At 48.8% G+C, this 27,458-nt stretch overlaps 1 protein-coding gene across 1 annotated transcript in view; it reads left to right on the top strand.

The window, feature by feature from the left end:
- The first annotated feature begins 5,565 nt into the window (after nucleotides 1–5,565).
- Nucleotides 5,566–27,458, top strand: part of B4GALT5 (beta-1,4-galactosyltransferase 5) — a 164,348-nt gene continuing 142,455 nt past the window's right edge. The window contains exon 1 of the mRNA XM_086932629.1: nucleotides 5,566–6,191. Within this exon, the coding sequence (XP_086788755.1) occupies nucleotides 6,086–6,191 (106 nt within the window). The 5' untranslated portion in view covers nucleotides 5,566–6,085. The remainder of the gene's footprint in view (nucleotides 6,192–27,458) is intronic.

The following is a 27,458-nucleotide window of genomic DNA, read 5'->3' as shown; positions in this document are numbered from 1 at the left end:
TTTTGTTTCACATGGAAAGCCAGCCCGATACGAAATGTGACATGAGACTCTATGGAATGTGTGGCACTTTCAAACACTTCTGGATTTCAATTTTCAATGATTTGTAGTTCCCTTTCTCGTTATTAGTATGGGATTTTAAGAATACCAGCATACACGCATTGATAGCAAAAATCAGGGAGTCGCTGAACATGTCACGTAGCATGAGCCAACTGGTAGCTACCAAGCACCTGTTCCCATATTTTGTGGAAGTCCCCACGTCATACATGCAAACAAATATCAGCAATGACCATTATTTGGGCTTTTTGTAAAAAAAATTAACAGGGAATTCTTTCAGGACACTGCATCTTGTATAAGCTCAGGGCTGGCTCTAGGGGGGGTGCGATCGGTGCTAACGAACCGGGTGATGAGTTTGCGGGGTGCTGTGTTTTAAAGCACAATATAGTTTAAAAAGCACCTGCTGCAACGTTTCTTGCCCCCAGCAATTTTTAGGCAACCATAAAAATGTCAAGATAACTCTGGTGATTGATGGACCTGCTGCAGAGAGATTGGAGTTTTGGCTAGTGGAAGTTTTGACTCATCATAAAGTGTGGCAGAAGGTTAAAACGCCTGCTGCAAAGCACATGCACCATGCAGATCACAAATTGCATACAATGTAAATAGGTCAGTGCGTTACTGCTTCTGTCAGAGAGCCCCTTTTGTTACTTGCAGTTTGTAAATTTAAATCCTGTCGGCGAATCCTTCTATCTTCTGGCATCTGTTGATATGAGCAAGCAAGATCTAAGCACCACCTGGAGTTGCATGAGCCTGGAAGAGTAGTACAAGGGAGTGATGAGAAGATAAAGCTAGAGAAGAAGAAAAAGCTATTTGAAGAGATAGAATGGAAGAAAGAGTGACAAGAAAGTAGACCAAATTCAAGAAGAAGAATATGTCACAACCTACCAGCAGATTATAAACTTAATAAGCATTTACAATGCAATAGGACTTGCAATGACATTGTTTGAGCTATTGGCATTGAAAATGTTATTGTCTTTTTTTCCCTTCGTGAAGCATTAATCAAATTGTGTAATTGAAAATGGCAATAGCTCACTTTGTTGTAATTGTGAAATCTTTTAAAGAAATATATGTGTACATTAGAGCACAAAGGAAAGCACTGAAATATAATCAGCACTGCCGTGAAGCCTTCCTTATGTAGCAATGAAGGCATCAGATCTGCCTGGCCTAGAGAATGTCCAGCAGTCATCGCCAAGGCAGGTCAGAGGAATCTTGAAGGGCCGCACACATCCTCAACCTCAGCTCCTCTCCACTGGCTACCCATGAAGTCCCTCTCAAGCATCCATGGCTTCTGCGGAAGGGAACCAACCCACCTCTAGACAAGCTCAGCGGCCAGGGCAAGCGTGCTCCCCATGACTGACTCTCCTATTAGCCCTCTCCGTTAATCCCCAGACTCAGGCGGCCCCCTCCAGCTTGCCACTCTCCATTGTACTCACTCCTGTAGTGTGCTGACACCCGCTGCACCAGGGTAACACGTCACTTTCAAATTTCCAAAAAGCATCACCGAAATGTCGGACATTATGTGAGATAACACCAGATAATTAAAGTTTTGTAGGGGTTTAAATTATATAACTGGATTTTGATGTTTCGGCTCATCGTTTGCTTGTGAGGGCAGAACCAGAGTCCTGGCTCTGCCCTTCATGAGAACTCACAGCTCGGCCCTCGCTCCCAGTTGACTCTGTACTAGATGTAACAACTACTGCAGCCACGGCTTGATGGTCAAAGGCAATTCTCAGGCTGGAATTTTTTTAAGCTCACACTTACTAATAAGGACAACTACAAGTCCCAGAATGCACCACTGTTACTTAAATATCCATTACTGGCTCAGGGGTCTCACGTGGCATCTGGGATTTTGGCAGTAATGAAAGTTGGTTTTGCATATCATACAAGCAGTAGCTGCAATAACAACAAAAAAAGTTTCACTTTATCATTGGATTTATTTTTTCTAGAGGGCAGAGGGATTTACGACATCTCCTTGCCCCTACTCGCGCTTTCACCACAGGTCCATCCCCCCCCCCCAGTGCCATGATAGTAGTCCTTCTACTGCTGCTTCATCACAGCCCACACCTCTGTTTCTACTACTGGCGCTCCTACTGCCCACCACCTCTGGCCCTACAGCTTCCCACTGCCCCTACTAGGTCCCACCTCACCACCCTTGTAACTGCCACCATACTACCCTATTGGTACTTGTCCCATTCTCAAACGTCACTGCTTCTACGAGTGCCTCACCACAGCTTACTACTACTTCATCATTGCCCCTTCAATGGCTTTCAACCCTCCCCTTGTTGATGAAACAATCACTGCCCCTACGACTGCCGCTACTGCTTTCCCTACTGCTACCTTTGCTGCTCCCTGTACGACTGCCTCTACTGCTGCCCCTACAGCTTCTCCTACTGATGCCCCTTCAGGTGCCCCTGAGTCTGCCTCTACTACGGCTCATACAGCTTCCTTTACTGTTGCCCCTACAGCTTCTCCTTCTAATGCCCCTACTGCTGCCTCTACTTCTGCCGATACAGCTTCCTCTACTGCTTCCCCTGCTCCCCCTACGACTGCCTATATTGCGGTCCCTAGAGCTTCCTCCACTGCTGACCCATCAGCTGTCCCTACAACTGCCTCTATGGCGGCTCCTACAGCTTCCTCTACTGCTGCCCCTACTAATGCCCCTACAACTCTCTACTGCGGCCCCTTCAGCAGCTTCCTCTACTGCTGCCCCTACCGTTGCCTTTAGTACTGTCCCTACTACTGCGGCGAATGTCACAGATTAAGTGCTAAGAAGTCTGCGATCAGGTGGAGGTGAGCGAACCTCTTTCTTGCCAAAAGTTGCACCCCGCAGTGAGTGAATAAAGATCGGAAGGATGACAAGAGAACAGATAAACAAATAAAGAACGACTCTGCTAAAATATGTGTGAATGGGCGTGTGACAAGTGGAGTAAATGAATGAATCAGTGAATGCACGAACGAAGTAAGGAAAAACCGTAGACTTAATGAAAGAAGAAATGAAAAAATAAAAGCTCGAGTGAAAGAAATACCAGCGTAGAAAAAATGAATTAACGAATACCAAAAGAGTCAAAGTGTGACACTGAGAGAAAGAGACAAACATAGACATACCTTCGAGGTCAGAGGGCAGGGGCACTGAAAGAATATAGAAAGATGTGGAGTGGGTGATAAGAAGCAGATACACTGGGTGAAGGAGAGAGGGGATTCCAGTGGAACAGGGTGTCACTAGAGAGAAGGCACAGCTACAACTGAAAGAACCAGCGCTCGCCGTTGCGGGAAGGCAGAGGGCCATCTGTTTTCACTCAGCTGCATGTTTATATTTGCATCGCACTTTCACTTTAACCCCTTACATGCTGCCGCGATTCTGCGCCTGTGCGGCACATTCCGATCGCGGGTGCGGTCATGACGGCCGGGAGCCGTCATCAGTACACGAGAACTGTGTGCCATGATGGCTCCCGGCCGTCATCAGCATGCAAGGGGTTAAGTGAAAGCTCCATGCAAAAATAAACACGGGGCTAAGTAAAAACAGATGGCCCTCATAAAGATAAGAAATTGCTTTGCGACACCCGCAAAGCAGAAGACCCTGTCCGGATCGGCCGGACTAAAGGGAGAAAGGGCAGTGGCCTAAAAAACCTAATTTCCAATGGCAGGCCAACGTTTAGCATAAAAGGTGAAGCAAGCCACTGAAAATGAGGGGCGGGGCTTCAAGTCCCCTTCTCAAATCTACTCTCTTACACTATCTCTCGCCCAGCGAGCATTGCTTTGAGCTGCAACGCCAGGCGAAACCTAAAAAGCAACTTGCTTTAACAGTGCTACATCTGTAGGTCAGTATAGAGGTGCAATGTAAGACTTTCACATCTGGCAATGCTAGAATTTCAGTATCAGAGCTATTGTTGCATGGAAATGTGCTTTATGTGAATTCATGATAATTCAATAGTGGGGAGTGGTCAATATCACAGGTCAGGATATGTATGGTTTATAAGCGGTCTGCAAATGTCTAAGTGCATTGTAGAAATTAAGCAGACTGGCACTGTGAGAGGTGTGTTGTTGGTTTAGTTCTCCAGCAGTGTAGTGGTTTGTTATGAGAGCCCTGCCAAAGTGCCACACAAAATGCGACCCCCAGCTTTGGTGTTGCACCTCTTAGAATTGTTGAGACTGAGAGCCATCACTGTCAGTGCATGTGTAAGAGGTGTGAGAGATGGAAAGTAAAAACAAAAAATTTGTGAGTTTACGAACATGGAGTGTGAGAGTGAAATGTGCTATGTGTGTGTGTGTGTGTGAAACTGAATGTGCCTCACAGAGTGTAAAATAAGATGCTTTCAACAGCACTCCAGACTCTAGAAATGTTGGAGGCTGTGTGCAGGAAGTGTTTTTGTCATTTCCTGGCTGAGGTAAGTAAATCGACCCATAGAGAATAGTTGACATTTTGTGATGCCGGGTTCTTTAAGAAAACCTCAGTGCTGCCAACAAAAGATACGGCACATTTTACCTTTGAGGAGAGGAATGTATTTTTAAAATGAATGTTCATGAGGCTAATATTAATTTTATTATTCACGAAAGGGCAAGGTTCGGTAGCAATCCCAAAGAGCAAAGGATGAATGTATACATTTTTGTTTACTCTGGCCCAAAGAATTTGACAATAAAACAAACATAATAGTAACTCCGTTCGGGCACACTTATTTGGTTTCAACAGGACGCATGCCAAAATGTCACTTGGCACAGAGATCTGTGTGTGCCCAGCATGTTCTATGCTATAATACCACAGCATGCAACATACAGATCGTAGATTTGTTTTTATGCAAATAGCTCAGTTGGTTACTGAATGTGTTGCAGAGATCCTTGTCTTAAAATCCTTGTAACAAGTTAAAATCCTTGTCACATAGTTTAGTGAGTTATGGGCCCACATCACAAGGAACTAACTGCATGCAAACTACAAATCATATGTTTAGAAGCTCACCGTTTTCCCGTTAATCTTCAATACAAGGCTGCTAAAAAAAGGAGCTACTTTAGGTAGCAATAAACATTTATTAGTAAGTGCTATATAAATGGCTATTAGTGTGATAGATAACTCGTGACCTGCAAGTCAATGGAGCTCTCGAATAGTCAAGGCTGAAATATGACCAGCCTAGCCTTTCTCCTGTAATGCACGGGAGTAAATAAATGCACACAAGATCACGGTGGTGCTTTAAAAGCAGCACATTCTGGAAAACTGCTGAGCAAAGCCTCGAACGGAATGGAATGGCAGGCCCATCCATCTTCGAAGTTACCAGGGCATATTAGAGTGCAGACACCAGCTTGTCCCTCCTTCCCCCCCTTCTCCGTCCCGCCCTGCAGCATTTGGATAAACAAATGCCCCCGCTTTGTAATTCGGACCGGCCACGCCCCGCAGAGGCTCGCCTTTCATCCCTCAATGTACACAGGGGGCGGTGCGCCGAGAGGACGGTCCCCGCGAGGTGGGAGTTTGCAGACACTCCCTGCCCGCCTCGGCGCCTGCCTCCGCCCGGGCCAGCCTGAGTCAGTGCGACTGCTGGAAGCACACAGCGGCGGAGGAGGAGGCGCAGCAGCAGTCTCCCGCGGCACCGGTCACCCTTCCGCTTCCTCCCCCGGGCGCCTTCTCCCATTCACGGACTCCACCTCCCTGCTGTGACCCTCCGTCCCCGGGAAGCCCCTCCGAGAGCCCAGACTCCGCCCCCAAGGCACCGACGGCAGCAGCAGCACTTTGTTTCATTCACCTAATCCACCCTCTGCTCAGAAGCTGCCCCTGTGCTGATAAAAGGCTGAGCCTAGTTTGGAACGGCACATTACCATTTTGTGTACAGAATTTTAACCACTGGACCGCTTCGATTTCTGGATTCATTTCTCACTTTCTGCAGCAGCTTTTCTTTTAATTGTTATTTTTGATTTTAACAGTCCTTGAACTCGCCGATCACTTTTTTTTTAATTTTATAGTGACTTCTTGCAGAGGCGCCTGGTGTGTTCTGAACTTGTGTTTCATTTTATTTTTCATTTTTTTTTAAATCGTTGACTACGCGTGGCCATGAGCACATTTTTCCGGTTGCCGAACCGCTCCGTGGTGGCCGTCTTCTTCCTCTTCTCGCTCTCCTCGTCCTTCCTGTACTTCATCTACGTCGCACCTGGAATAGGTAAGACTGTTATCCATGCCTTGCTGCTGTGCTTGTATTCAGTTAAGAAGTGTGTCTTTTTTAGGGCGACTGTGTGACAGGATCCGACAACCCCTTCGATCAGAGACCCGAAGTCAGACCCCAGAAGGCAGCTTATTCTAAATACTTTTGGGGAACAAAATGCCCTGCACTCCAACTGAGTATGAGATGGATTTAGCCGATGCAAAGACAGAGAGCAAGCAGCCCTCTAGGCGCTATGTTAGGAGTGGAAATGTGTAGACCGGTGGGAGTTTGAATCTCCTCTGCTGTTACTTTCACAGGATGCTCTGCCGAAGGGTGTTTATTTGTAGCATGGGTGAACTATGCAAACAATGACAGCTCCAGGGCTGCCTTCAGACATTGCAAGCACTTGAAATATATGGTTTAATTCTATTTTTTTCTGAGAAGAACCGGTTGATGGTTGTGCTTCCCTTACCACCCACCCATCCCATGGTATGTTTTTGTCCTACCCCTAGTGAGATCTGTAAGGGGGGAGGGAGGGGGGGGGTCATCACATTCTTGGGGGGGGCTCATCACATTCTGCAGGGTCCCCATCAATTTGTGTTTCGTTACTGGAGGTATACCGTGATACCTGCACGCAGTAAGGTGTGGTAACAAGTTATCTTGCTCATGTCATTTCCTCCACGTCTTGTTGTCACTTAGCGCCCTGAGGCGGATTTGGTACTTTTGCACGCTTTACTAGCACACCGCGTGATGTAAAATCAGATTGCCCCTTCTCCCTAATAATTTATTCATTTTTTTTTCCTTTCCCCGTAGCCTGCTCCTCCTTTGCTTGTTTATCCATGCGCGTTTTGACACGACCTTATAGTCCTTTAAGCGCTATACGAGGCGAGCCCTGTAGTGACAGTGGGAAGCTCAGCGAGGCCACTTTTAAGCCCCTCCATATGGGATAGCACGTTCATTTCGAGTACAGACCTTTCGTCTTTGACATAAGAACCATCCAACAGTGGGGGGAGAAGGGGGCATGCTGGGTCCCGAGTAGGAACATCCCAGGGTAATCCTAGTAAAAAGCATTGAGAAAATTGCAGTGTAAACCACGTTTTGTTCTGTAATGTGTGACATGTAATGTCTATGCATTATTTTGACATTTGCACTTAATACCCAAAGTCGAAATTAGCGATTTATGAAACTGATTAATTCATAAAAATAAACCATAGTATGGCTATTTGGAATGCTCGGCGTGGTTGGTGACGAACAGTGAGTTGTGTGCGGAAGAGCGGTGTCATTTGACTCTCGCTGGTTTCACTAGCCGCCGGCACCTGCTTCAGAGACACAGAAAACAGCCCCTCGGGCAGCATTCCGCACGCGGCACTCTTCCTGTCCTTGGGGGTAATTCTAGGGGGGGGGGGGGGGGGCGCAGAGGCCTGAGTCACTGCATTTTATTTGAGCCCGGCGGCAGACAGAGTGACTTCATGCTTGAGGCGACTGTTTCAATTGTATCTGGCAGCCACAATTGGACATGAATTACACCCTCCATTAAAGGCTGAGAGGTGGCATTAACTGCGCTTGCCTTGCACGTGCTCTGACCGCACGGGTTCCGCTGCCCTAGGCGAAGTGACGTCTGCCCTTGTTCCCTGTCATTTGGCTGATTGTGGTGGCAGTCTGGCGCCCCTACCGGTGGGGCAGGAAAGGTGGCCCTTTGTCACCCCTCTAGCGCTGCTTCCTCCGTGCTCTCTCTAGCCTGAAGCATCCAGAGGTGGGGGACACAACGTGCTCTGGAGAACAATTTCTGACTCCCCGCATTTCCCGTAGGACTGTACCTAGGAAGAGTCTGGCACAGGATTACTCGATAAGATCCCTCGTCACCCAGATCGTCGCCGTTTCCACTCTGGGGGTTTTGCAATACCCGAGGGCTCCCTTCCAGCCGTTGTCCTGGTGCAGTGTTGTTGTTCTGTTTGTTTACCAGACGACAGTGCACCGTGAGAGCAGCTTCCAGGGTTGCAGCCCCGATGTCACCAGGCACGTGGCCCTCCTGGCATCGGTTCGGTTGAAGGGCATCCCTCGGGCGTGTGGCCTTGGGGTGCCTTTGTCTTCTGGCTTTCATTTCTGTGTTTTGTGTCTGTTTCTTTCGCGGTCTGTGCTTGTTCAGATGTGTGCACAGAGGCCAGAGAGGCTGACTGGCTCAATCATTCAACTGCTTCTTGTTATTGGGAGTGCTTTAAATGGAAATAGACAAGTTCTGGTATTCACTAACCGGGGTACCCGTCTGCTCCTGAGAAGTACTGGTACTCTCCCATCAAATCTATTGCAGCAGTGATGAGGAGTGCAGCTACTTTACCTTTCAATTTAATGAAGTACTGATGCTCCGTACCGGACAGTACCTGCCCACTTCGAGCACTTTTGTTCTGAGCTATTTCAATGCATGGGTTGCTGCCTGGTCCCCATTGGCACCTGTTCTGTTCCCAGCAGAGCAGATAGGTAGGTTTAACTCTTTGAGTGGGGCTCAGAGTGGGGCGAGCAGGTTTCACGTTGCGTCACACCCTTATCATGCACGGTCCCTTATTATTGATTATACCCTTTAATCAGGACAAGTATGACTTCTACCTAGGATCACCGGTTGATCTGCTGAGTTCAGATAGAAAATCCCCTTTAGTCTGCAATTAATGTTTCAGGTGCTCTGGTTTTGTGTTGAGGATCTTAAGACTAGGGAAGCAGATAACTCCTTGTAAGTGGGAACACCAGCCCCTAAACCTGGGTTGAATGAGTAAATTCTTGATTTCGGGTGTGGGTGTGTACAGTCGTTTCAGCTGCAATTAACCAAGACTACAACTCCCAGAAAGCATTCGGCTCTGAAGGAAAGCTCAGGACTGGATATGGTGTCCTTGAGGACATGGAGTCATCTTTTAACCTAATCCCAAATGGAAGTGTGTTGTATCGGCTGCAACATTTAGGGCAGCATTCTCTCTGATTTCTGACTGTCCTCGTGAGGCTTGTTTCTCAGGTGTCAGAAACGTAGTATTCCTTGACACACCACACACATCTGTGACATAATGCCAGTTGCAACTCCCACCCAACGCAGTCCATGCAGGTCTGTAGCTGGCTAGCAGGACAAGCTCTCCGCCTTGTACCCGTACTTACCTTATTCACATACTTCTAGATGGGCAAGGTGCACGCCAGAAAACCCCCAAATTCTTCTGGAAGTCCCTCTGCTAGGGTCATCATATACTATAGTTAGGGCCACTGGAATTATTGGAGTTATGCGGCAGGGGGAGCACCAAATTATGCAACAAGTTTGACTAAATAATGTGGCATTTTTTTTTGTACCATTACTCCATTCGTATGTCATTTTTACACCTTCATACTTTGTGGGCAAAGAGTTCATCTCATTAGTACCTGTTTAAAGTACAAATAGAGAAAAAATCAACCGAAAGATGACCAGTTAGCTTTTGCAAAGGGCCTTCCCTCACCACATTTTTAGTAACTTTTGAAGCGTATGAGGTACAACCACATTTTTTTTGTTAAAATCTTCAAATTATGCAGCAGATGATGAATTATGTGGCGAATGCGGCAACTCCATAATTATGCGTAGAAGCCAGCGCTCGCAGAATCTCATAATTCCAGTGGCCTTCTAGCCAGGGCCACCAGAGAATCCTCACTGTGCAGCTGTGACGTTTTCTGCATAATTATTAATATTGACATCTGCTCCGCACACAGATTTTTAACAACAGAAAGCAGTGGGTTCTAGCTCATTCCAATCAGAAGGTATTGTAATTACTGCACAGGGCGGTGCAGACACTGCAGAATGTAAATGACAACTCTCAGCTGCTGTAGTGTGGCTTTTAAAGAGGTGAATCACTCCCATGCCATGGCCTGGGGGTAGAGCTTTTGTCAACAGCGGGAAATACAATCCTCTTTACTCGAATGTCACTCTAGGAGAGTAGAAGGAATTTGTTTCCTCCTTATGATTTATTTTTGTTTCACCATTAACACATATTCAGGTGCATAATAGAAATGGGTGCCAATGATGCAGTTATTTCAAAAGGAAAGCTTTCCCAGTGGCCTTCTAAGGAGAAATTAATTTTATTTATAAAGTTTTGTTTAGCGTGAACATGACCCTGGGTATCGGAGTGCTTTACGTTAGAGGGTAGGTAGGATACAGTTGTAATAATGGACACTCGTCACACATGAGAGTAGTGTGGTAAAACTAATATCTATAGTTTTACATCAATGTAGTAGTCATACAGAGTATCGGAATAATAGGCAGGTAAATCCACAATAAGGCATAATGTGTTCTCCAAAGAACATAAGGTGATTATCTTAGGACAACAAAAACTTGTTCATTAGAAGAGTTCATATTCATAGTCCATCTGAAATATAGCCTTATAGCCCGCCGTAGAGTGCTATACATGCTATTAAAGGCCCTTTCCAGCGTTAAAGGCCCCGAGCCGAAGGCAAGGGCCTTTAACAAGGGAGAGGGACTTTAATAGCGGTATAGCCCATCTACGAAGGGCTATAAGGCTATTAGAACATTCTGTCACTAGAGGACAGAATGTTCTAACAAAAAAAACCAAAGCCTTTTGGAAGCATGAGGGGATCAGAATCCCCTCGGGTTCCCTGAAGCCTTTGTTCACAGCCAGAGCTGTGAACGAAGAAACATTGGAATGTTGGAGCTCCAGGTTTATTCCAGCCATTATAAGCCCGGAGCACTCCATTGTTTTCCATGGAGCTCCCAACATTCCAATGTTCTAATATTCTATGTTCTTCCTCAGGGATGTGTATTTTGGAAAGATGTGCTGTGTACTTGCTACATAATTTACTTCCGGCATAACTTGGTGAACTCCACCACACAATTTCTTGCTCCACTGGTGCATAATTCCACTTGCCAGGACTACAGCTCCCCGACACAGCACTAACTAGGACAATCTTCCCGGAAACAGTTAAAATGATGACAAATAGACCACTTATGGCAGGGATTTACAAGCCAAATCAGGCCCTGTGCGGCTGTAGATTCCTCCAAATACAGTTTGGAAAGTAGCCGGACTCAGCTAGTGCTGCGAGGCCATGATAACGACAGATTGAGCACTATATACAAATGATGCATACGGCATACATAGCTTAAATAGGGATGGGGCCAGTGGATGGACTGATGCTGTGGCTCTAGGGTGCTGCCCTAAATTGTATTGTATTGTATTGTAATTGCATTTATATAGCACTTACTTCCCCTGTCGAGGCGTCAAAGCGCTTTTTCGGAAAGTAGCATGCTACTCCGGGACCCATAGAGGATTAGTGTTGAATTAGTATAGTGAAACATGCAAGTACATTTTACGTGGTGGATAGGTTAGTCAGTTATTTGGATTTGGAATTATAGCAGAAGGATAGAGGAGGACAAAGGTTTGTATTTATATAGCGCTTGTTGACGCACGCTATTCAGGAAGCCTACAAAGGATTAGGGGTGAATTAATATGGTGAAATACGAAGTATTTTCAGTGGTGGATATTAGTCCCACTGCATGTATTATCTCGTGTGACTTCAATTGGAGGTTTCCCTTCTGCGATTGGTCTTCATGGGGCTGTACTTGGGTTTCAGTCTTAGGCATCTCACTCAGTGCCTGATGTGCCAAGGTTCGGATCACACAGCAGTTGCTGTTTTTGCCAACTGATTTGATAAGACCTAGTCCTTTTTTTTTGTTTTTTGTGCTGCAACCTATGTACAAATGGTTTGCAATATTAAGGGCCCGATTAGGACTTTGGCGGTGTGAGGGTGGGTCGACTCCGCCTGCTCCCACACTGCCAAACAGAGCTGCTGTCGTTCACCCGATTGAGTATTATCGAGGTCTAGCAGGCGGGCGGTGTGGCGGTCCCGCAGAGGTGCAGTTTAAAGGCTCATATGCCTGCCTTAAACTGCATCGCCAAAAACCTCCATGAAACCGCTGGCAGTGAGGAAAGTCGTAATATTTTTGTCAGTTCCTCAGGGCACCACCAAGCATATTGCGGCCCTCAGACAGCCGTGCCACTGCCAGGGTTCTCTAAACCCTGGCGGTTGTATCGGTGCCGTGGCAGTCTAACCGCCCAAGTTGTAATCTGGCAGGCGGACTGCCGATGTAGCGTTGGCTGGACTGCCACAGTGAGTTTGGCAGTCCTCGGACTGCCAAACTCATAATTTGTCCCGAAATGTCCATCCTGAAGGATTTGCTGAACTTTTGCTTGTATAAATGATGCAGGAACCCTCCTGCAAATATTTCAACATGTCTGTGAATGGTGTGATGGATACTTGCAGAGGACAGTTGACCTCCATTACCTCATCCTCCCGATTTTGCCGTTCAGAGCTTGAAAGATCATGGTAGAGGCCCTTGTCCTGTCCAGATTGGACTATGCAAACACGCTTTATTTGGGGACCCCACTGGCCATAATCTCCAGGCTACAGACCACCCAGAATCAGGCTGCCCGATTGCTGCTCAACATTCCCAAAACGCAATCGGCCAGACCAGCTCTGAAGGCCCTCCATTGGCTCCCCGTTGGGGAAAGAATCAAATTCAAATCATTATGTATTGCCCACAAATCTTTCCACAACTTAGGCCCCCCCATCCTCAAGAACATTATCCAGCGGTATGAACCCAACAGAACCCTTCGATCCAAGTCTCTAAACCTGGCATCCATGCCTAAAATTAAAAAAGCCAAGGAGTGGAGGCCGTCCATTCTCCCTGCATACTGCCAAACTCTGGAATTCTCTCCCACACCATCTCCGGGTCGGACCTAACCACCTCTCTTTCCGCAGATCCCTTAAGACGTGGCTGTTCCCTTAATCTGCCCTGTTCATCTGCTTCTGTCACTGTAAAGCGCTGGGATGCCTCTGGGTAGCCATGCGCTATATAAATACCAATTCAATAAAATGTCAGGAGGATACCACTGTCTCTTACATGGACAGGAGCTACAATATTAAAAGAAGCATTGGCAAAGGCAATAGCTCTTCCTTTGGCTGTCAGAATTTTAGCTTTTTTACTGCTTGATTTATTTTGTCATGGTTTTTGTAAGAGTTTGTTTTTGGAACTGCCCACATCTCTGCAGAATAAAAATACATTGGCTAGGCTAAAATCTAAAACATTGTTTTGGTCTCAAAAAGCAGATATTGCCTTTGTAGTTCCTGGCACTGAAGGGAACAACTTTGAATGTGGATATGCTTCTTGTGAAAGAGCAAAATGCTGTCACTCACAGTGAAGCTATCCAAAGGCTGAAGTGGTCTGTCCCACTGCCCCATGCTTTATCGGGCGGAAGAAAATGTGAATGACCCTGCCCAATGTATGAAGAGGGCTGGCAGAAAGCCTCTATAAGTATATACTACAAATATTTAATAAACTCAACAGGTCTTGGCTAACCCAAGACATTAAAATAACATTTTGTGCATGAGGCTCAGGGACATCGGGAGGACATGTGGAGGTCCCTTCTCCACCAGATGCATTCCGATCACATTTCACTTGGTGGAAACTGTCCCTCGTGCTCAGCTTCTGCTTTGAAAGTGGACACCGCTCTTCCTGGTGTTGGTGTCACATCGATGGGCTGGGACTTGAGGAGCACTTGGAAAGCATTGGTGCACATCCTTGCAAGGAATGAGGGAAAACCTCAGTTCATTGTCTCTTTTTTGGAAAGAGTCGTAACATGGGCGTTGGGTCATAAATTAATTTGCCCCTTGTAATGTTCCTTTAGTTGAATGAGAAATGTGGGTTTGCACTGAAGCAGCCTGCATTTTTAACCACCGCAGGCTTTGCATGTCTAAAACATGTTCCGTACATCCGGCCCCTCCCTGGCTTGTAGTATTGTCTGTCTGTCTGAATGAATGTCTTAACAGCTCATGAACTTTGGCATGTATGCTGGGGTGAGGCTGCTAACACCTTCGCCTCTTCCCTTCAGTTTCTTTTGGCTTCAGTTTTTATGACGTCAGCAGTGTGATCACATCCCTCCAGGCAGTGCATGTCAGGGGGTGTAAAGCTTACTTACTCCTCTCCAGTTTTAGCTTGGGTCTGCTCACATTCACGGATTTGGCAATTTGAGAACACAGTGTCCCGCTGAGCTCACATCGAAACATGTTTCTGACTTATCTAAGTTGCATTATGTTGGACCTGTGCCACTGTGTTACGATCCTGTCCCAAGGAAGGCAGAGACACACCCTTTTCACGTACATCCCTCGGTTACAAAACAAACCCTCCCATGCAGAGACAAAGAGACAATGTCCTCTTCCCGCACAGCATTGAGTGCAGAGCGAGACTGCCCCCTCCCCTGCAGAGACTGCCCCCTCCCCTGCAAGGACTGTCCCCTCCCCTGCAAGGACTGCCCCCTCCCCTGCAGAGACTGCCCCCTGTCCCAGCACAACAGTAATTCAGACCCTGAATCCTGTCGGCCCACACTACCCCTTTGAAAATGGCTACTGGGTGGGCTTCCCTCTATCTCACTGTAGCTGCAGGGACTGCCCCTCTGCTATCACAGTGCCTGGAGGGTCTTGACCAGTTACATTGACTGAGTCTTTAAGCCTTTTCCCTTCCACAATACCTGCAGAGGCGCTCTTTCCTGAGACCCAGAAGGGGGCATTTGCGCACCCCTGGCAAAGTGACATTTGCCTCTATACTCTCTTCGCAGTGGGTCCAAGCTCTGAGTTTCAAGCACACTCATGGCCTCTCTGCTAGCTGGTGTTTTGCCTCTCAGTTTACCTGCTGCATCTACGCTGTTTACGGAACCCCAAAGCGTGGACTCAATGCGTGTCTCCCCTGTTACAGTAACTACTGTGCTTGCCCTGTCTTTAGCAACGCCAGCCCTGTATGGGTCGTGTTACAGTAACAGATGTGCCCGCCCGGTTTGGGTCGTGTTACATTAACCCACCCTGTTTTGGGTTGTTACAGTAACAGCCATGCCTGCCCTATTAGGGTCGTGTTACAGTAACAGCTGTGCCCGCCCTGTCTTTAGCAGCGTCCGCCCTGTGTGGGTCGTGTTACAGTAACAGATGTGCCCGCCCGGTTTGGGTCGTTTTACAGTAACAGCTGTGCCAGCCCTGTTTTGGTTGTGTTACAGTTACAGCAGTGACTCCTTACCATAAAAGCAGTTTGGGCCACAGACCAGCTTGTTGGTGTGAAAAAGGCCGCTTTATTGGAAACGGGTGCACCTTACATATAATTTCCCTTGGCCTGAGCGTACAAAACTAAACCTCGCTAAATATATTCTTCCGAACATACCCCCCACCCCCTCCCCTAAACATGGTTTCCCCCCTGCAACAATTATAAACACAAACTTGCAATTCCCAAATTTCCTACCTACCTAACTAGATAACTTCTTGTATCTACCCCAACTGTAAACCAGACCTCATAAAATCCCCCAGTACTTAGGAAAAAACGCCACACGAAAGTCATCCTAACGGCTTTCGATAGCAGCTGAGCCGACGTCACCCTGCCCTTGTCAACCTGGCAAAAGACTTCCCTTGTCACTGCCCGCCTTCCGGACGCTAGAAGCCCCCCCCCCCCCCCCCACCCCACAGGGGGGGCTGCCTCTCTCTCCTCTCTTCCCCTCTTTTGTGCCTGCAAAACACTAGGAACCGTATTACTCAGCTCCCCCTGTCCTGGCCCACCTCCCGCCCCTCCCGAATTTTCCCCTCCTCCGTGCTGTCCTCATCGTAGTCCAGCTGGGATATCGCTTCCTCCTGGTCCAAACCTGCGACACCCTCCAAATCCTGCCATCGGCAACCCTCCACGGGCTCCAGCCGACTCAGTCCTGCCCTTTCCCTATGCAGCAGTTTCCCCAAATCCACACTCTCCCTTCTCTGCTCCTCATGATACTCTTCAGGGTCCCGATCAGCACTGATGGACCTCCGCCCCCGTCGGGGCGTCTCGACCCTTCGGGGTGGGGCTGGCTGGGACTTACTGCCCGCCTCCCGTAGGACGCTATTGTCCGGTCCCTCGTGGGAGCTCGACCACCCGCATAAGGCAGAGCCGGCCCATCCCCTCGGTGGATAGGAGCTGCATGCTGCTCTCACGCGCACCTCGCCACACGTTCTTTTCGGGGAAAAATAAGTGGAGTCCAACATGCTGGGTTAAAAGGTTAACCCCCCTGCCAGAACCACCATGCCCCCTGCACCCCCCACCCCGAAGAATAACCCCCCCCCACCACGAAGGGGTATCCTGCCATGCCCGATAACCCCACCCCCCATGCCGCCCCCTCCTTGTCGGTCCAAACCAGGTACTCCATGAAAAAAAAAAGCCCGCCCCCAAAAGCCTGCAGCCCCTCTCTGCCCCAGGTGCTCCCACCGTCCCCCCCCATCCCCCCTAATGGCCCTCCTGCACCCCCCCCGGCCTAGTCATCGCAGTGTGCGCCGGCCAGGGCCCCGAGATCCGCCAACCATGATCCACCCCCCTTCAGCCAAATCCCTCCCCCCATGCCCCTCGTGCCTCGCGGCCGTGCCTCGCGGCCGTGCCTCACACCGTCCCCCCCCATCCCTCCGGCCGTGCCCCCCTCCCTCCGCCCCCAGCCTCTGCAACCAGCACCGCCGCTTGCCGTGTCAGCCTCACCTTTACCCCAAGCCGCAAGATATCCATGCGGCCCGCATCTTCAAGGAGGCGGAAGGCCTCCACAACCCTGGGATCTTCCAGTCGTGCCATCCCGATGATGAGGCACACGAGAGAGAAGGTAAATCCGCGCAAAGCAGTCCGCAGAACTCTCCCGTCCGTCCACACGCTGCCAGCACCACACCACAGGCCCAAAAGTAAGTAACCCCCAGTACATCCCACAACCAGCTGCTGGGTCAGTACCACTAAAATGGTGGGTAGTTCCCTAAAATGACCGGCTAAATATGCCCCCAGCCCAACGCCAGCCCAAAGATAGCCCACACAGCCCAAAAGGAGCCCACATAGCCCAACCAGCCCAACTGAGGTGCCGGCTGCCCACGCCCCCCCCCCCCCCCTCCCCTCCCCCCCGGGAGGAGCAGGCCACCCCTCCATAAGCCCTATTCTGGCTCCCCCTGCATTACCATAATAGAAGTGTCTGACCTGTAGAGGTATTTCCTTTACAGTAACAGCAGTGCCTGGCCTCTCTGGGTCTGCCTGATGTTACAGTAACAGTCGGGCCTAAGTTACAGTAACAGCAGTGCTTGGCTGGGTCTGCCTATGTAACAGTAACAAATGCAAAAAGAACAATTGATAAACAGAATGCAGAACAATGTCATGCATTCACCCCAGTACAGAGATCTGGGCATAAATCCATAGTTGTTTTGCTCACCATGCCATTCCAGTTTGAGCCCAGGCACATGCAAATCAGTCTTGAACCTATGCCCAATGGGAACTGTCTAGCCCGAACTGCCTGGCCGGGTTCTCCCTGAACTGGAAACCAGACTGATTTGCTTATGGCTGGGTCCAAACTGGGGTGGTGTAGTAGGCAAAAGAACAATGGATTTAACCCAGATCTCTTGACTGGGGGAGAATATTTGAATCATTCAGCATTCCGTCCATCATTTGTTGCAGTTACACTTTTCGCCCTAAGTGGGATGGGTATGCCCAGACGTGTGTCCCTTGTTCACTGTGCCACTGGATTCAAGCTAGCCTGGCTGAAGAAGGGTGACCCCGAAACCGGTCCCAGGATGCTTGTTTCCGGTCCAGGGAGGACGTGGCTTGGCAGTTCGGTCTGGACTGTTCCCAAGAGGCACAGGGTCAAGACTGATTTGCATATAGCTAGGTCCAAACTGGGGTGGCGTAGTGGGCAAAAGAATGATGGATGTAACACAGATCTCTTGATTCGTTCCTTTTGCATTTGTTACAGTAACAGCAGTGTTTTGTCTCTCTGGGTCTGCCTGATGGTACAGTAACAGCAGGGCTTGGCTTCTCAGGGTCTGTATGTGTTACACTACAAGCAGTGCCTGGCCTCTTTGTGTCTGGCTATGTTACAGCAGGGCCTGGCTGGGTCTGCCTGATGTTACAGTAACAATAGGGCATGGCTGGGTCTGCCTGATGTTACAGTGATAGCAGTGCCCCTCTGGGCCTGCCTGATGTTAGCCTGGCTTCTCTGGGTCTGCCTGATGTTAGCCTAGCTTCTCTGGGGCTGCCTGATGTTGCAGTAACAGCTGTGTCTGGCCTCTCTGGGTTTGCCTGGTGTTACAGTGATAGCAGTGCCTTTCTGGGCCTGCCTGATGTTAGCCTGGCTTCTCTGGGTCCGCCTGATTTTAGCCTGGCTTCTCTGGGCCTGCCTGGTGTTAGCCTGGCTTCTCTGGGTCTGCCTGGTGTTAGCCTGGCTTCTCTGGGCCTGCCTGATGTTGGCCTGGCTTCTCTGGGTCTGCCTGATGTTAGCCTGGCTTCTCTGGGGCTGCCTGATGTTAGCCTGGCTTCTCTGGGTCCGCCTGGTGTTAGCCTGGCTTCTCTGGGGCCGCCTGATGTTAGCCTGGCTTCTCTGGGGCCGCCTGATGTTAGCCTGGCTTCTCTGGGGCCGCCTGATGTTAGCCTGGCTTCTCTGGGGCCGCCTGATGTTAGCCTGGCTTCTCTGGGTCCGCCTGATGTTGGCCTGGCTTCTCTGGGTCTGCCTGATGTTAGCCTGGCTTCTCTGGGGCCGCCTGATGTTGGCCTGGCTTCTCTGGGGCTGCCTGGTGTTAGCCTGGCTTCTCTGGGGCTGCCTGATGTTGGCCTGGCTTCTCTGGGGCTGCCTGATGTTAGCCTGGCTTCTCTGGGGCTGCCTGGTGTTAGCCTGGCTTCTCTGGGCCTGCCTGATGTTGGCCTGGCTTCTCTGGGCCTGCCTGATGTTAGCCTGGCTTCTCTGGGCCTGCCTGGTGTTAGCCTGGCTTCTCTGGGTCTGCCTGGTGTTAGCCTGGCTTCTCTGGGCCTGCCTGATGTTGGCCTGGCTTCTCTGGGTCTGCCTGATGTTAGCCTGGCTTCTCTGGGGCTGCCTGATGTTAGCCTGGCTTCTCTGGGGTTGCCTGGTGTTAGCCTGGCTTCTCTGGGCCTGCCTGGTGTTAGCTTGGCTTCTCTGGGTCTGCCTGATGTTAGCCTGGCTTCTCTGGGCCTGCCTGATGTTACAGTAACAGCAGTGTCCGGGCTGCACATGTACCTCGCCCTTCCAGATCTGCTCAGAGCCTGTCCGCTCGTGTTCCCCGTGAGTCACGCTGAATATACACAGAGCCTGAACACCAGGGATCCCCGGCTTTCCACATTAGAATCTCCATGAAAATGACTTTGTACGGGACGTCTGCCGTGCCCCCATTACGCATGCGCCCCTCCCGCCTCAGGAGTCAGGACTCTCCCTAGTTCTGCAATGGTCTTTGACACAGGCGCCTGTTCCCACACGGGTGGGTGCGGAACTCCTCTTCCCTCGCGTCACTAAAATTGAGTAGAAATTTCGATATGGGCCGTCACTGTTTCCGGAACGTATCTGGTGACTGTACCCGCGAGCGCCCACGCCGAGCGCCCGCACTGCAGAGTGAGTAATGCGCGGGTGCTGAGCGTTCCAAAGGTTTAAGACATGAAGGGGCGTGAGCGCCTCGCCACAGCCTGGGCATTCTGGGAAATGACGTGCCTGCACCCCTGGGAGGAAGGGTGGCGGGACAAGGCCCAGCCTAGGCTCGGCTGGGACACTGAGGGGCGGGGGTGGGGTGGACGAGCGCGGGAAGCCACAGCCTGCACTTCACTCTGGCAACCCGCAGCCCCGGCTGCCCGAGATGCGTGAGTCATGCGTGGCCGCCTGAGGTCACAGCTGTGCTCTCCGCTGGCACTGCTGGGCACGTTCGACCAAAACGGATTCAATTATTCATTCACCACGACAGGAGCTTCGGAGCAAACCAACAAAGCGAGAGAGCACATGATAACAAAGACCTCCAACGGCGGCGTGGCCTGTGTGCCTTGAGGCTTGATGCAAGGAAAATAAACACTACCTAAGCCTGACTTTGGCTGCGTCAATGTTTTTCTGAAATGCTTTTGTAAACATCAATCAATCTATCTTTTTATTTTTATTTTAAAGCACGTTGGCCAAAGAATCTTTGGCAGTGAAAGGGACTATTTTCTGTGGGGGTGCCCTGCTTCGGTAGAATGACGTCACTTGTGCAGAAAGAACCCAAAGGCTGCAGTGGACTGGCTCCCACAGCCCTATGCAGTATTTTGTGGTAGCAAAACGTGAATGACACTACTGAAGACTAATGAATAAAGAGCGCTGGCTGAAAGCCCATCTAAGTAAATATATAAGCCTGTCACATGTACATTTTTGGAAATCGAGAGGTCCTGGCAAAAAAAACCCAGGCCTTATTAGGCCCCCTGGCTCCCAGTTCGGATAGGAAAAAGTCATTCTGGCGTATGCAGTGCAGTGGGCCCGTCATTTTCTAGGGCCTTGGTGTCACGGCACCAATGGATGCTTGCTAGGGCGCCTTTGGTCATAACGCAAAGAAAAAGATTCTTCTTCATCTTCTCCGAAAGAGTAGTAAAATATTGCATTATTAGGATGAAGTGAATCCGCCCCACACCCGTTTCCCCCAGTGGTCACTGCACTTGAGGCATCATTGATGGTTAAGCTGGCTGATTATTGTGCTAAATGGTTAAAGTACATGCTGGTACACTTGTGTGGTGTCTTTCAGTCGGGAGTTCAAATCCGAGTGGGGCACATTCAGTGCTTCATCCTTCTGATGTTGATAAAATGAGGACCATTAAGATGAATAGTAGTAACACCCCTTATTTATAGGGATAGGAAAATGCCCAAAAAGTACTGTTTAGGAAAAAAAAATACTATGATAGTGGTAATCCGTCTGTAATGTTGTACGATCTCCACTGACTTCATGTATGCCTCTTGTAGTAGATTTGTAAGCAGGGGACAGAGTTCTTAAACCCCCGTGGCCCCTACCTATATTCCAGGCTCGCCCACCATCCCACTCCTGTCAAGCCAAATCTGTAAGAAATCCTGTGGGTCAACTGGTGTGGAAACATAGAATGCAATTCGTTGCTTCCTGAAAACGCACTACTATGGTTACATTCTGGCAACATTTGAAATATCATCCCTATGTCGGGTGGGGTAGTACGTAGAAACTCAGCCTCTCAATATCCTCTTCAACAATTGGTCATACTAACATCCATTTACTGTTTGAAAAGGCGATCTGGAAGTGTTGGTACTCACTATTACCCATACCAGTTTACTACTCAGAAGTTCAGGTACTCTGCCATTATATGTATTGCGCCTCTGCTGGAAATGCTGGCTCTCCCATTTCAAGCATTGGCCCATTACCACTATACCTTGTGTTTATTATACCTTTAGCTGTTGTGTGCTTTAATAGTAGGGTATGTTTGATTGCACAATTTTTTTTATGTACCATTGAGTGCACCAAATTCTTGGCCCCTTCACGTTGATGTGGATCCTGTGATGCCGCCTATTGCCAGTGGGTCGAATTTTTGCAATAAAGTGAGCTCAGTAGTGGAGGTGAGGGAGTGGGGCGGAATGTCTAGCCACCTAGACTGTCTAATCCACTTCAGAAAGGCCCCATAGCATTATGGTACATGTTGTTTTTAGGTTTTGCCTCGCCAAAAAGATGCGCTCTGCGCATCTTTTTCGCGCAGGCGAAAACCTGATGAGAACTGTAGTGTGCTTTGGGTCGGCCCTCGTCATTCATTGGCTGGCTCCGTAAATGGAGCCTAGCCATTGGATGAGGGGCCTGTCCGTCAAGGCCGGACCAGACACGGGGGCGTTCCTGACATTCTTTGGCTTTTGCCGACGTCACGCGACGCCGGGAACGCCCCCGAGTCTGTTCCGGCATTGCCGGCACTTCTGCGTCTCTCCTCCCCCGTTTCCCGCCCCGTGACTGGCCGGCCGGCCAATCCTAGCGCGGCCGGCCGGAAGTGCCCGCCCCCCGCAGCCCGGGGGAAGAAGGAAGACGGCAAGAAGTATGGCGGGGCTCCCGTGGCCTGGAGGGAACCCCGGGAGATGCGGAGGACGTTGCCGGTCTCCCATGCCGAAGAGGGAGACCGGAGAAGTGCCAGAGAGATTGTCGACGTTGCCGGTCTCCCATGCCGAAGAGGGAGACCGGAGAAGTGCCGCCGTCGCAAGGTGCAGGTGAGTCGATTTTTTTTTTTTTTTATTTTTTATTTATTTTTTTTTCCCTCCTCTCTTCCCCTGCCTTCCTGCTCCAACCTCTCTCCCCCTGTCTCCTACCTTCACTCGTCGCTCGTCATGTCCTCCCGCAGACCTGACCCCGGCGGCACCGGGATCGGAATCCGCAGGGTTAAAAGGTGAACTTGCGGTAAACCTGCCCCCTCCACGGCCGGGCATTAAACATTCACGGCCATCTGAGCGGGAGGCTGTCTCGGAGCGGCGCTGTCTCCTGCCAGACCCGGTCTCGGCCACTCTCCGTTTCACCGATGCCCTGCCAGGAACCTCGTTAACGGCTTCACTCCTTGCCAGGCACAGCAGCTCCTGGTTGATGCTCGGTGGATCAATGCACCGGCTACTGCCAGTGCAACCTCCACGGGAAACGACCCCCATCTCGGCAATTCAAGAGGGCGGGCGGGTTAACGCACAACATGCAGGGCTCTCGGTCTAACGGGAGCTCGCAGGGTCCGATCCGATTCGGATAACTTGGGCCTGATATATATAAAGGGATCACTCTGGTGCGTTGATAAATCTATAGGGATCACTCTAGTGCGTTGATAAATCTATAGGGATCTTTGTGAAACCTATAAGTTAAAGGTTACATTTCTGGTGAAATAGATTAGCGGGTTAATGCACAACCTGCCGTCGCAATGTGTATATGCTGTGCATCTGTAAGGGCCAATCAGATTAACATAGCTCAGTTTGACAATATACCTGTTGTCGGAGCTGCGAGTCACCTACAGGTTACGGCCCACACCCTTGGAGAGGGAGCCCACGAGGTGGCGCATTAACCCGTCGGGCAGGTGCGTGTGTCTAACCTGCAAGTCCCAGAGTTTATTAGTCCAGAAAACAGCTCGTGCGCAGACCTGCTTTTGGCCCAAAGTTAAAAATATATATATAAATGGGGAGCGCGTGTTGGTCACTGGACACCCAGAAATTGGATGCTTTAAAACCAAAGTTAGAAGCAAGACCTTACCTCACCTTGCCGACGTCACAATCATCTGCAGTCCGGTCCGGACCCCGTCGGTTGTTAACCTGCTGGGCATCACCCCTGCACAGCAAGTGGCGTCGCTCCACCCGTCCTGCTCCGGTCTGCTCCAACACTCCGTGTAAACATCACCTGCTAGAGGTGCACCTTCGGAAATTACAGAAGGGGCATGGCCAGTGAGCACGAGGTCATTAGGGAAGACGCAAGCGTTTCAAGGACGACCCTCCCCTTTTGTCTTTCTCAGTCATACACTACGTGGCGGCTTTTACACTCCTCGGGCTCTGCAGTAGCCTGGCTGTTATGTCATAAACGAAGAATACCTTTTTACAGTGGCCGTTTGTAATGCAATGGGCTGAGCACGCTACATTCTAATGACTGATGTCATAGGCTTAGAATGCTACATTCCAATGACTTGTGATGTCATAGCTTACAACCCTGCATTACACTGGCTATGTCAGGTCAGACTAACAGTGTACCGCCGACTGGCTGTGATGTTCTAGGCTTAGAGCGCTCCCTTCCAACTGTTTGTGATTTGATGAGTTTAGAATTAATCATTCCATTGGCGGCTTGTGATGTCATCAGGTTAGAACGCTTAAATGTAATGATTGTTTGTGATGTCATGAGGTTAGACCGCGTCACTCCAACAGCTGTTTGTGATGTCATGAGCTTAGAACGGTGCATGTCACCGGCTGTTTGTGATGTCATTAGATTTGAACGCTTCATTGTAATGCTTGTTTGTGATGTCACGATCTTAACATGCTCCATTACAACTGGTGCTTGTGATGTCACGAGCTTAGACCGCCTAATACCCACGCCTGTTTGTGATGTCATATGCTTAGAACAATGCCCTCCATTGCTGTTGGAGATGTCAGAGGAGGTGCGTAGTGTATTGTACCGGCAGTTGGGTATTACCCAGACGAAACGTTGCATTACTTCGTTTGTGAGGTCATAGCGGCGCTCCCGCAACTTTCACAGCGTGTAAGGTCAGAGAGAACAATACACTGTACTGGCTATTTTTTACTTCAGTTGGGGCATGTACATCCCACAAACAGCTGAGGATGGCAAGGGAAAGGGCAATCTCCATGCACCTCACTAGAGACACATGCTTAAATCTGGGGCTCTCTGTTACCACAGGCTCCCTGTGATGCAGAGTGCAGAATGCGCCGAGTGCAGGTTGTGTGTGTGCAGAGTAGTGAGTGCGCAGAGTGCAGAATGCGCTGAGTGCAGATTGTGAAGTTGTGAGTGTGCAGAGTAGTGAGTGTGCAGATTGTGAAGTTGTGAGTGCACAGAGTAATGAGTGCGCAGAGTGCAGAATGCGCCGAGTGCAGATTGTGAAGTTGTGAGTGCGAAGAGCAGAATGTGCAGATTGTGAAGTTGAGAGTACGCAGAGTAGTGAGTGCGCAGAGTGCAGAATGTGCAGATTGTGAAGTTGTGAGTGCCCAGAGTGTGAAGTTGTGAGTGCGCATAGTAGAGAGTGCGCAGAGTAGAGAGTGACTGCAGAGATTAAGCTAATGGCAATGTAAATGACAATGCCATTTATTTATCTGTTTTCAAAACCAACACAAATACAAATTGTCATTTACAATGCCAATAGCTCTAATTTTTCCAAAGGCAAAACCATTGCATTGTAAATGCTTGTTGCATCTTCCATTTCATTTTTCAATCTTCACTTGGCAATCAATCGCGGATCGATTTTCAATCATGTAAGCTTTCACTTAAACAGTCACTGAGGTAAACTAATACCATACCACTGTAAGGTGTTAATATTTTGATAATGTAAGTAATTGTCGACCCGGCTGAATGTTTCGTGATAGTCGTGTTTGTGTTGTGCTGGTAATAAACATGATCTTCTTACCCACGGCAAAGTAGTAGTAGTGGTGATTGATCAGGCGGAGTTGGAGAGGAGCGTGGTTCAGACAGGGGTTCTCCGGGCAGTATTGGGGAAGGCAAGATGAAGTAAAACATCTGAAATGTAAAGAGGAACTAAGTCATTGATGTATATTACCTTAAAATGTTTTCTGTTTGTTGTCCAGAATATGGATTGTCTGCTTAGTAGTAAAGTTAAGAGCATGACTAGAAGGCATGATTTGTTTTTCCCAATCGGGGTTGGCAGTCCTTGGACAGAGGTTGCCTACAGAGAGTGCACACATTTTTGATCAGACGCTCACATTGATGGACTTTATTTGAGGAGTTAACAGTGAGGGTGCAGCATCTAGTTGTGGTCCACTGCCCATTTTTTTCTTTTATAGAGGGAGGATCTATCTTCAGAAGGCAATAAGGGATCTCTGCAAAGGCTAGAAAGATAATAACCTTTTCACGTTTAAAACAAATCTATATTTTTTTTATCCTGAAGCAGTACACATTTTATTTTTACTTGAAATGGACTGAAACAGGTTTTGTGTTTAGAGAAAACAGAATTCCGTCGTGTTACTGAAAGCCCTGAGTGTTTAAGAATAGATAACGGAACGGAGATGAGAAAAAAAAAGAAATACACATTTATAGAGCGCATAGCTACCCTAAGGCACCCCAGGACCATGAAGAACGCAACATGCCTGTTTATTCTGCAACATGTAATATCAAGATGGAGTGCTCATCTCTGTGTTGCAGAATTTCGAATAAAAGTTCTTGAAACATAAAAGGTAAAAGCATTAGTTCTTAATTGGCAGAGCACCACTTACCAAAGAGATCTCAAATCGTGACCTGAACATAAACAGCGGTGCAATTTGTTTTAATTGGTGGTAGTAAATGACTGCTGTTTAAAGCACTAGGCCACACTTGTTGGGATATTTATTCTCTGCGGTGTATGTAATCAGAGAGTTTTCCTAGGAATCATTTTTTTAACAGTTTTATATAGCGCGAACTTGACCCAAAGGTGACGGGGTATCAGAGCGCTTTACACGAGCACCAATTGCATCACACGAGGACACATTCATGTTTGTAAGGCACGGGGATATTACGTGATTTGCCCAGAATCACAGGATGTTGCGGGGCCTTGCCGAGGCTCGAACCGGCTTCCCTAGATTAGAGGTCGACCGCCCTAGCCCTTGGGCCAACTCCAAGCGGTTTCTCTGGCCTTACAGTAGTGGGACACCTGACCGCAATCGTACATAAACATTACTAAATGAGATGAAAGAAAAATACATGTACCTAATTTTGATCGATCTGTGGAATTAATTAATGTTCTAATATGAAGTCGAAAGACTTTGAGGCCAGTTAATTTAGCTTCTCAGACGTCACCGCGGTCTATCGCACCGTGTCCCCGACCGACTGCGAGGGCACTAGGCCAGAGGAATGCGGGCAGCCCTGGTGACGCAACAACTCCCGGCGGGCATGGCGACGTGCCAGTCTTTCCTCATAGATAAGAAAGCCTTCAGAAAGGATTACTCACTGTCTTGTGTTTGTTTTACCAACGGCTTCATTTAGAATTTTTTGGGGGGTATTGTACCTTCCTTCTGAATAGGTGAGGTGCTCCCTCAAACACGAGCCTCTACACTTGGGGGTGCAGCACCCTGTGCCGGGTTCAACTCTGTCACACGAGGCCCCAAGATGGCGGCGCATTCCGATCATGCCAACATCTATTTTTAAGTGAAATGCATCTCCGCTTATCAGTCCTTAGCATCTTCTCGGTGGGCATGCCTGGAATGGAATGGGAATGTTTGGAATTTTAGTATTTTGGACGTAATTCACACAATCTTTTTAAACAGAACACACAAAAAAATCAGCATTCCACTAGAGATTGAAAGTTTGTTTTTTTAATTTTCAGATGTTTAAAAATCTAACGCCTCCAATTACCCCCCCCCCCCCCCAAAAAAAAAGAAATTGACAATAAATCTATATTTTGGTGGGTCAGAACTCTGCATGCAGTTTATTTGCCAGGGCTGTAAGTCAACAGTCGGAGATAGGGGCTGCCTATTGGAAAGGAATAGTTTAGCTGGGCTGCTTTTGAGATCAAATTCTGGCCTCTATTACCAGCGGTGTGTTTTAGTGTGAAGTTACTTGTGTGTTGGCCACACTGCTTGCTGGTGCTCAGACAATGGGCATGAGTCGCCTACAGTGTTTCTGTGAACGCAAGCTACAAGGTCATCTTGCAGGTGTTGCGTCCAAGGAGATGTTGGGTACACTGTACCCCTCCTAAGATACAATGATTAAACTCCTTTACAATTTATTCCAATTGTTTTACACACTCTGCCTGCAAATAGATGGGCCATTGGAGGTTTGAATATCAGC

Source organism: Lissotriton vulgaris, chromosome 7, assembly GCF_964263255.1.
Source record: "Lissotriton vulgaris chromosome 7, aLisVul1.2, whole genome shotgun sequence".
Taxonomy (NCBI): Eukaryota; Metazoa; Chordata; class Amphibia; order Caudata; family Salamandridae; genus Lissotriton; species Lissotriton vulgaris.
This window is presented reverse-complemented; position numbering and strand designations above follow the sequence as displayed.